General features: G+C 42.2%; 1 protein-coding gene across 3 annotated transcripts in view; it reads right to left on the reverse strand.

Moving 5' to 3' along the window:
- Window positions 1–2659: 2659 nt before the first annotated feature.
- Window positions 2660–10230, reverse strand: part of rnf19b (ring finger protein 19B) — a 26143-nt gene continuing 18572 nt past the window's right edge. For all 3 annotated transcript variants that reach the window (XM_020618518.1, XM_020618520.1, XM_020618519.1), the window contains exons 3-9: window positions 9141–9340; window positions 6982–7126; window positions 6160–6322; window positions 4518–4629; window positions 3905–4045; window positions 3598–3787; window positions 2660–2822 (exon numbers count right to left, since the gene is read on the reverse strand). In XM_020618518.1, the coding sequence (XP_020474174.1) occupies window positions 2684–2822; window positions 3598–3787; window positions 3905–4045; window positions 4518–4629; window positions 6160–6322; window positions 6982–7126; window positions 9141–9340 (1090 nt within the window). In that variant the 3' untranslated portion in view covers window positions 2660–2683. The remainder of the gene's footprint in view (window positions 2823–3597; window positions 3788–3904; window positions 4046–4517; window positions 4630–6159; window positions 6323–6981; window positions 7127–9140; window positions 9341–10230) is intronic.

The following is a 10230-nucleotide window of genomic DNA, read 5'->3' on the forward strand; positions in this document are numbered from 1 at the left end:
TTTTGTGTAAATCTCAGTGCAAAAGTGTACTAAACTGTTCAGAGAGAGGTCCTACACTGTCACACACACTATACCAGAACAAACTAGAATAAAGTGTCGTCTCTTAGTGCATTTCGCTGCAGTGTCTTCTGGCCTCAATGTGTCATTGTCAGAACTCATTCATTTCTGTAATTCAGTGAGCCAGGACTTTTTTTTGTCTCCCTCCCAGACCTCCTCCTCCTCTTCTTCCTCCCCCTCCTCTGAGCAGGGATAGCAAGATTCAAGTGCAACTTCATCCTTTAACTTTCACCAGTGTAACAGAAGCTTGCTGCCACTTCACACCTTCCACTCAAGGCGTTGCTCATGCAGACACACACAGCAAATAATATAATTTCAAGGTCATGTGAATATAAATACAGGAAAAGTAAAGAAAAGAAAAATAAAGCCACGTTCATTCACATGATGCTGTAAACATCACCTTCGTCCTCAGCTCCCTCTGCTGTGCTTGGTGACATTTCACCTTGCTTTATAATTTCGGTTTTGCAATATTTCTTGTGGAGATTTTGTACCTTTTGTATTTTTTTTTTGTTTTTCTTTTTTGCTTAAGTAGCCAAGGCATTTTGCACCAAGGAGTAAACGTAAACCATCATCTTATAAATCTCAGAGGTAGAACCCTGACAATTTACTCAGTGAGGAGATTGACAGGTCCAGAGATAAGACAGACAGGAAAAAGTAAAACAAATGCTGTCTGTGTTTACGAAGGTGGCTGTGAGTCGCAAAAGCAGCAAATGAGAAATGAGAGCAGATAAAAAGCTATGAAGGGAGAGTTTGGATGTAAATGTTGTGGGATTGGCTAGTTTGTTGTGCAATCCTTAGAGCTGCTCTTTTCTCAGACATAGAGAATGACGTTGCTGTCTGCGGGACAGCGAAGGCCTTCTGTGGAGGGGTTCAGGGCTCGGCAGGAGGGGGGCTGTGGTGGCTGGCCGGCCGCCAGGTGACAGCTTTTCGGGTGAGGTGAGTCACAATCATCAGATGTGAGCTCAGCGATGTCGTCTGACTGAGTGTCCGACATCTCCAGGTCACTGCGGATGCTCTCTGGCTGAGCCAAGGTGACGTCTCTGAGCCCCTCCCTGATTGACACACCCGGGGACAGTCCCAACACTGAGCCAGACAAAGTCCCACCCCGTCTGGAGCTGCAGTCTTCAGGCTCCTCTCCTCCTGAGGCGGCAGCCATGGCAGCAGAACCCCGGGGAGGGGGCAGGGCCTCTTCACTGGTCACGCAGAGACCCTGAATAGATTAAGGTACACACAGATAAGGAACTCAGTTTGCAGCCACTTTTGTAACAATGGTATATGTCAAATGTTTGAAACGAGTTTGGATTATGCATAAATATTAGTTTTTCATAATTGCTAAGACATTTCTTGAAACATTCTATCCATTTTTCAGAACTGTAAACACAAAACCTATTTTTCAAAATACAAATACAAATTTGCAAAACCTCAGCCTCTTCTTGCAAAATCAAACAATCAACTCAAAACAGTTTTACCTCTGCTTAAAGTCAACGTTTGCATATCATCAACATAAAAACTGTACTGAGCGTCATCCTAAGATGGAAAACACAGTGTTCAGGGCAAATGGCTCCCAAAACAATCCTAAGATGGAAAACACGGTGTTCAGGGCAAATGGCTCCCAAAACAGGTTTACTGTTTATAAGTAAATGCATTTAAATAAATAAAAAGTAAATTAACAACTTTGTACTGCATACTGTAAATACTGAAAGCAACATAGTTTTGAATGTCTGTGGATTCAGCACACCAATGGACAAATACAAAATGTAAATGACAAGGACACTGTGTAAATGTTCAGCAACTGTAAAATCAACATCAACAAGTGATTCACTTGACCTCAGCATCACATCTTTGTGCTGAATCAGACCAGAGGACTCAGGCAACCTTCTCCCTGACCTCCTCCTCCTCCTCCTCCTCTTACATGCACTCTTCCTTCTCTGCCTCTCAGATTGTTTCCATCTAACGCTGGTACCAACCTTCAGCTCACTCATGCTGCCTGTGAGTTCACAGCTTATTTCGGTTCCATCACATCATTAGCAACAAGTGTGAACAGTTTTGAGTCACAGCGTGTAAGCAACAATAGCTGTAGTGTAGCTGTGTTTAACCTCTGCAGCCTGTGGTTACCATTAGGCATCACAAGTGCATCACTGCGCAAAATGTGTTTCACTAAGTGAGAACGTGTGTAGAGCTTTGGAAAAAAGGTTGATTGGAATCTGAAAACTACTATGTAACTACGGTAGGTGGCTATTTTTTCAAGTTTTGCAAAGAGAGTGATCCTTACCGTAAATGAGTTTTGGCAGCTGTTTTGTTCTGAGATCAGGGTTTAATGTTTTAGCAGTTCAGAAAAAGTAAGTAAAACTATAATAATAGAGTGATTTACACAGCTTTAGGCATCATTAGAGAAGAGATAACATGAGATCAAGTCTTCACATCAGGTTTAATTCTGTTATCTCAACCACACCACATCCAAATCTAATCTGATGGAGCAGAGGGGTCCACAGCCTGACAGCTGGAGGGGGCGGGAGGGAAATAGCACAACTAGAAAAACAAACGCACGACACAATAAGAAAGGTGAAAATCCAGAGAGAGAGAGAGAGATCAAAGATACTACAGAAGAAGACAGAAGTGTCGTCTCTCACCTGTCAGGTAGTGTGTAGGAGGAGATGATCGATCCGGCCATTCCTCGGGTGCTGGCACAGTCACTCCCCGCTCCCAGGCTGCCCGTGTCCCTCTGGGCTGATTCTTTAGCCAACTCCCCGGCTTGAACCTCCAGCCTACAGGAACACTCATAATCATCACTTACACTGTTCTATCAACACTTTTTACAATCTATGTATACATTTGCAGATACATTATATTTAATCTTCCTCCAGAGTTTTCTGTGTAGAAGTACATGCTCTGACCATATATGGACCATGAGAAGTGGATTCTAAACTTGTGCCCTTTTCAGCTTACTGCTTATTTCTGGTCCTGCCTCTTGACCAGATTGATGTCTTTAGATGGTTTATATGCAGCCACAGTGCAACAGAAGCTCTGGTTGTGTAAGAGCTTCTTAAAAAGCTGCAATAGATCTTTGCCCAGGGTTCACATAATCATTCACTGCAAGTCCATATGTAGGAACAAAAGCTGTTTTCAGGCCTCCAGCTTAATAAGGAGACGTGCTTCATCCCCTGATGATCTGCACAGCTGTGCTCCTGTTTGTTTGTGTCCCGTAGCTCAAAGGATTTCTCAAAACCCAGTCAAATATATTTGCAAATTGATGCACAACTAAAATTGATTTTAGGCCTAAATTAATAAAGATTTACCAAAAGAAACTATCTTTAAGTCGCTCTAAGTGTGATAATAAACTTTAAAGACATTCATAAGAAAAAATACATTTTATGGTTTAGTTTATCAGGATCCATAATACCGCCTGTCTTGAAATAAATAAAAATATCTCAGTATGGAGCAGTTCAAAAGGCATTTCTAATGAATAACAGTGTCAGTCTGGTTCATTAGGATGCCAGCACTGCTATTCTTGAACTCATTACCTTCATCCCTGTTCCTCACCTGCTGTATTTGCCAGTGCGGGTCCCCAGGGCCCCTCCTGCCAAGGTGTTGAAGTGCGGTGTGTCACCCAGAGTCACAGGGGCCACTGAGAGCCCCTCACTGGGGGAGGTGGTGCTCAGACCGCTGACCGCCCCGTCCAGACTGCTCTCGCCAAGGCTCGGTGACTTGAGGGCTCGCCACGCGTCCGCCACTGCAGGAAACAGAAAATCTGTTTTTAGTGCATGTCAGAAAGAAATGTGAAGATTCAGGGGCGATATCCTGGGCCTCCACTCTGCAGGAAATGTTATTATCAGTTCAGTGTCCTCACCTGTGATTGGTCCATCGTCCTCATCAAAGTCGATTCGGACGCCTCGGCCCTTCCCTCTGCTGACACCACAACCTCCTCCTCGGCACAGAGAAATGGGCACCACGCCGTACACATAGGCCAACATGATGGGCACACCAATGCCTGAGAAGGGACACAAACAAAAATACTGATATAGTAGGTTTCACCCACCACTGGCCAAACTGAATGTGAACTTCTAACTTCTAACTTTGTGTTTTGAGCTTCAGAAGGAAGTGTAGAAAAGATGCTGATTCATTGTGTTATTGCACAACTTGTTTGAATTTCTGCTCTAGAAAGACAAAAGGAGCAATAAAAAGCCTGAAGGGTAAAAAGCTGATTTAGAGTGTTTCCAGACACATTCTCCTTATCTAAGTCTGCATCACTGAGACGCATCATATTTTATTGGGTTTTCAGTGTCATTCGTTGTATTAAATCATGATGCCGCCATCCAAAAATAGCATTTTTCATTTTGCATGGAGGTGACGAGCAGTAGTGTGTCTTCACACTCATAAACAACCTGCCCCTGCTTTGTTCTGGCTGCCAGCCTGAGAGATCTGTTGTGAATAATAAATGACGCTCTTGTTGGGTTTCTTACCCACGCTGACAGCTGCAATGACAGGAGCGGTGATGATTGACAGGGCCACTCCCCCTGTGATGGCCAGGTTCCTTCTGTGGCGAGGCATCCTCAGCTTGTAGCGGGCGTGGATCTGCGGCAGAGGAGAGGGAAGGACACGGTTTAACAGATTTCACAAAGGCTTCCCAGGGGGTGGGGTGAAGGTCAAAGGCTGGCTACTGCTCTGGGAACATCAGCCGCCTGGTGAGTTTTAACACAGAGATCATCCCTGTGTCACTGAGGGACGATTTCCTTCAGTACGGCTCTTTCTCTCTTCTCACTGTGCCTGGTTTTCACGTGTAATTTTATGTTCGTCCATGAGAGAGTGCTAAAGTATATAAATATTAGACTTCAGCTTTAAACTCAAACGCTACCTCAGTTAAATATCACTGACTCTAAAGGGTCTGTCATCAACATAAAGCACAAAATAAACATTTTGAACATACTTAATAGCATTTAATGAAGTTTTATTAACTTATGGCCTTAAATAATTTCTGACACTTTTCATATCTTGACTTTAAAAACAGTCTGATGCTCTACAGAATGTGCTGTTGGTGTTTAGGTCAGTGTGATTCTCAGTGTGAATGAAAACTGTCTATTGGTACTCGAAGGAAATAAAAATACTTTCTCTCACGTCTAGAAAACTTAACATTGTGTTAAAAATGAGGGCAACATACAACAAAAAATTTTTTTTTGTTCTGCAATGCTGTAAAATCCCGAGAAAACCACAGGAAGATTGCGAAAGAGTGACTGTGGCCACATTGTAAACTATTTGTCAGTTGCCAAAACTCCGTGGTTTTCCAGTTCTGGTTTCTGTAGCAGTCTGGACAAAGATGAAGGAAAAGTGAACTGAGCATGAAGATTTTTACAAAAACGCATTGCTCACTGTGAAACATGTCAGTCAGCTACGAGCAGTGGGAAACATTCATTTCTCACTACACATAATCACTTCCTCTCAAAAAGTCCCCCTCACATCTCTCTGTAGATTACCATTTCCTTTTGTCAACTTTGTGAACCATCCAGGATTTAGACTGAAAGTGCTTCTTACTAATATTGTGGCTAAAAATTAAAGCTCAGTACTAAACCTTAAACCCTACATTATATTATGTTATATATATAAATAAGGAACAACATAGTGAAACTTAAAAGTATACAACTTGCATCTATATACTTTAAAGATTATATATTAGCTTAAATTACTTATTTTATTCACTGATTTTCTATGCAAACAATGAAAAATTCCTTTTGCAAGTTTCCCGTTTTGTCTGAACAAAAGTACAAAACTCAGATGTATTCATTTTACAATCATAAAACAATAAAAAAAACAGAAAATATCTACAAGATGAAATCACTCTCACATAAAAAAGCCCGACTTAAGCCGGTTTCATAAATAATTCAAACTAACCAGAAGAAAAAGGACAAAATCAGAGTCAACATAATGAAAAAGTTATTGAGCCGTTTAAAGCAAATTGAAAAGCAAAGAAAAAAAACTGTAGCAGATCTTGATCTTGATGAAAGCTCAGCTTTCTCTCAAGTGATAATTTAAACAACAAACATGCACTCTTCTGCTGCTGAGGTAATGAAGCTTCTTCCTGCACTGTTGCATTCCCTGCAGGTTTCTCACCTTGCGGCCAACGTAAACAGGGATGCCAATGACCATGGCGGGAATGGCGATGCCTGCGATGAGGGTGATGCCGACTGGAGCTCCGATCAGAGTTCCCAGCTGCCACAAAATCTTCTTCTTACTGCTCCAAGGCTTCTTCCCCCAGAATGTGCAGCCAGATGGACTGATGGAGGGAAACACAGAGGAAGGGAGGGAGGGAGGGAGAAGAGAAGGACATCAGACAAAAAAGATGGGAGGAGGGGAGAAGGGAAAATGGAAAGTGAAAGATAAAGGAAGAACACAAAAAGTGAATAAGGTGAGAGTTAAGGTTTAGATTTACACACTTGAAAGGCAAGGCACATTTATCTGTATGGCGCGATTCAGACACTGGGCTAACTCATTTTGAACATACAGCTCAGTTCTGAAAGATCAGGGCTGTCCAGTTGTTTCATTGTTCTCTTGTCCTGCACACACACTACATTTGGCGACAGAACAAAGTCAAGTTATCTGCATAATTATGAGAGCTGATGTTTTTTATGATGTGGCCCAGTGGGAGCAGGTAAGTGTTGAACAGAAGAGGGCCACCTATTGAGCCTTGGGGAACCCCACATAAAACGTGGATCCTCTCAGATTATTACCAAATGAAATGAAATAGTTTCTGTTCTCTAAATGGGACTTAAGCCACTGCAGTACTGTACCTGAGAGCCCAGCCCAGGTTTCCAGTCTATGCCTGGTAGTTCAACCTTGTCAAATGCAGCACTTATATCTAATAAGACTAGACTCGAATCTACTGTATTTCTACTGTAGAGTTGACATAAACAGTGAAATGAGATCTTTTCCTACCTGAGGTAGTGCAGGTCAGAGATCTCCTTCATGCAAAGCCAGCAGAACTCGCAGCCACAGACGGCGCAGGTCATGTGATTGCAGCTCCCATCATTCATCTTGATGATGTAGGCGCCACAGCGAGGGCAGGGCTTGATATCATCAGCTGGAAACAGATTCGGTATTCAGTGACAGCTCTGATATCAAGAATATTTTCCTTTTTTTTGGGCTTGTGCATCTGGTTAAAAAGTTGAGGCATTAAAGGAATAGAGCCTATCGACATTTTGGGAAAATATTACACAACTGCTTTAAAATATATGAAATCTTGGACAAAAAAAGGCCTCTAATGTCTAAAATTTAGCCCAAAAATGTTAAAATAGTTCAAGTGTAAGGGAAAAGCACTTCACAACTGTCCAATTGAACCATTTTCTGTTCTGTTGGCAACCAGATCAAACTTCATTAGAGTAATGGATTAAACAATCGCAGCACTTTGTCCACTAATGCATTTTAAGGGAACAAGCCAAAAGTCAATTTACTGTGCGTTTGATTTCTGGATACTAGGAACATTCCCTGCTGCTTAAATGATATTTTGGCATTTTAACTTGAAGAGACTCTTGAAAAGCACACTGTGTGTGTAGGAGTAGTTATTGTTTGTGTACTCTTGTCTCTGCTTCGCCCACTCTTTCTTCCTCTTCTTTCTTTTTTCCATTGCTCCTTTGTTTCTCCTGCTCTTGTTATTGCTTTTCTTATATCTCCAGCTCTCCCATCTCTTCTTTTCTCTGTCTCTGTACATCATTCTGTATCCAGCTGACTAAGCAGCATGTATGAACGGACAGAGGGAGCAACCTAGATTTTTTATGAGTCAATTCTGGCCTTCTGGGTTGTTGTCAGCTCGTCTGAATACTTGGCAGTAAGTGGCAGATTGGAAGTGGTGAATTAAGGTGAGAGAGAGTGAGAGAGAAGGGATTTACTTAAAACACACATAAGGATGTTTGTGGCGTGTTATGATTGTATCTATCACCACTGCTATCAACATTTTTGGAAATATGTTGTTTGGTTTTTTTGGTCCTTGTTACTAACATGTCTTAAGTTCATTAAGTAACATGTTTATTTAGCAGAAAAACTGAAGAGTAAAAATGACAATACCTGTGGACAGAACTAGGCCAGCTCTTTCCACCTGCTTCCCGTCTTTGTGCTAAGCTAAGCTAACTGTCTCCTGGTTACAGCTTCCATTTTAGCAGTCAGATACGAGAGGGTCAACTGTCTTCTCATCTAAATCTTTGCATCTAAGTTGTGTGTTTACCCAGGTCTCACACTATTCCTTTAAAGGATGATATAAATAAATATAGTGTAGCCTTATGCCCAAGCAAAATGTTGACAAATGTGACAATTCTCTGTTTTAAAAATATTTCTATTCCAGAAGTACAGATAAGTTCACCTGCATTTAATAATACACTGCCTTATTTTGTTGTTGAGCCCAGTAAAGCCCTGCAAGGAGATACCTGATTTTGTGAAACTGAACTGTTTAGAAACAGTTTTTTTCAAGTTTTTAATGTTTTAAAAAAGTTTAAATAAGAGCTGGAAGAAGCAAACTGATCATCTTCAACTCGTTCCCAGTTCAAAACCAACAACAACAAAAAAACAAAACATACTGTCTGTGCGCATTATACAAATGCTCCTCATAACATTTTCTGTGGTCGGACTGAACTCAGACTGAGAAATATTGTGAAATAACATTTTCTGTGGTCGGACTGAACTCAGACTGAGAAATACTGTGAAACAGCAACAGGATGCAAGATGCTGCAGTCAGAGGAGAAACTGGGATATAAATAGTGTCTGATGTTTGACTGAACGCCGAACACTTCCCCCAGTGGTGGAAAGGCTGGGCAGTGCCCACAACACCACGAGAGAAGTTTGACTCAGCGCTCTGACAGACTGAGGAAACGGACATGTGGTCAAGACTGATTGACAGAGGCAGAGAGAGAATGAGATCTCAAAGTGTGAAAAATATTTTGAGATCAAAAACGCTGGGGTGGGGGGTAGGGGGGTCTGTCTGTCTGTCTGTCTACACCAAGTGCACACACATCTGCACAATGTGCGTGTCGAGCTGTGGTGTCTGATGTTCGAACCGGTCTCTCTCCAGGGAGGCTGACAGGTGTGTGCGTCCTCCAGGTACTTACCAGGTCCCTGCTCCTGTGTGTAGCTGGGTGAGTGGTTGCTGTGGGTGTGCAGAGACTGCGCCCTCTGCTGACGGGCCGAGTCGCAAGTCTGGTTGGGATGCCAGGCCTGTTTGCAGTGGTAGCAAAACTCAGCACCGCAGCCTTCTCTGCGACAGACCAACCTGGGACAGCTGGCACAGCCCGAGGCGATGACGGCGAACCTAGGAGGAAGAGACAGACACAGAGAGGAGTGTTCAATGATGTATTAACTAGTGATGAAGGCAGAAATGAGACAAAACCTGATGACGTTTTTGAAAAATTAACACTTCTACAGCATAATGCAGCTTCATTAGGTAGCGCTTCTGACACTGAATCAAATACCTTTGTGTTAGTGCTGCTGATCTCACTGAGTCTGAACACCCACATCTAAATCTGTGGGTTGCCGCTCACTACTCGTGAGCTCAACCGAGTTTATTCTACGCTACCAAGCTTCAAAGCAACCAACTGACTGATGAAGAAAGTCTACCAAGCCAATGACGTTCCAGCCAGATATCTTTTTCACTAAAAACAAAGCTGAGGGGTCTGTGAATTCTTGGCAGGCACAGTTCTGTTAAAGTGCAAGAGCCTGATCACACATGCATTTATAACAGCAACAATTCAGACAAATTTATTATATTATTGCTGCAATCAGTCTGATGAACCTTCAAACTGTACCACTGACAATGTTCATTTTTGAGAGAATGGAGAACCTGGAAATCCAAAATGGACAGAGCTGTCATATTAGCTTTACTACACAATCCAAATGTATACGACTCAGCTCTGAATATAAATTCTCCAGAACAGAGAAGTGGCATGGTTTGCGGTCAGTCACTAGTGCACATACACTAAAGTATCTGTTCGGCTTGTTGCATCATTTCCTTGCACATGATTCTGACACTGGGGGAAATATCCAAGCCCTAGTCATCCTTTTGGAACATATTAAATAATTGGGATGTAACATTAGAAATGCTACAAACTGTTAACAAGAGTTTCCAAGAACTCTAATATGGCCAGTAATGGGCTCTCTGTAGAGAGGAGAGAGAGGAGACTGGATCAATGTAGTGATCACTTA

This window comes from Monopterus albus, unplaced genomic scaffold, assembly GCF_001952655.1.
Source record: "Monopterus albus unplaced genomic scaffold, M_albus_1.0 scaffold206.1, whole genome shotgun sequence".
Taxonomy (NCBI): domain Eukaryota; kingdom Metazoa; phylum Chordata; class Actinopteri; order Synbranchiformes; family Synbranchidae; genus Monopterus; species Monopterus albus.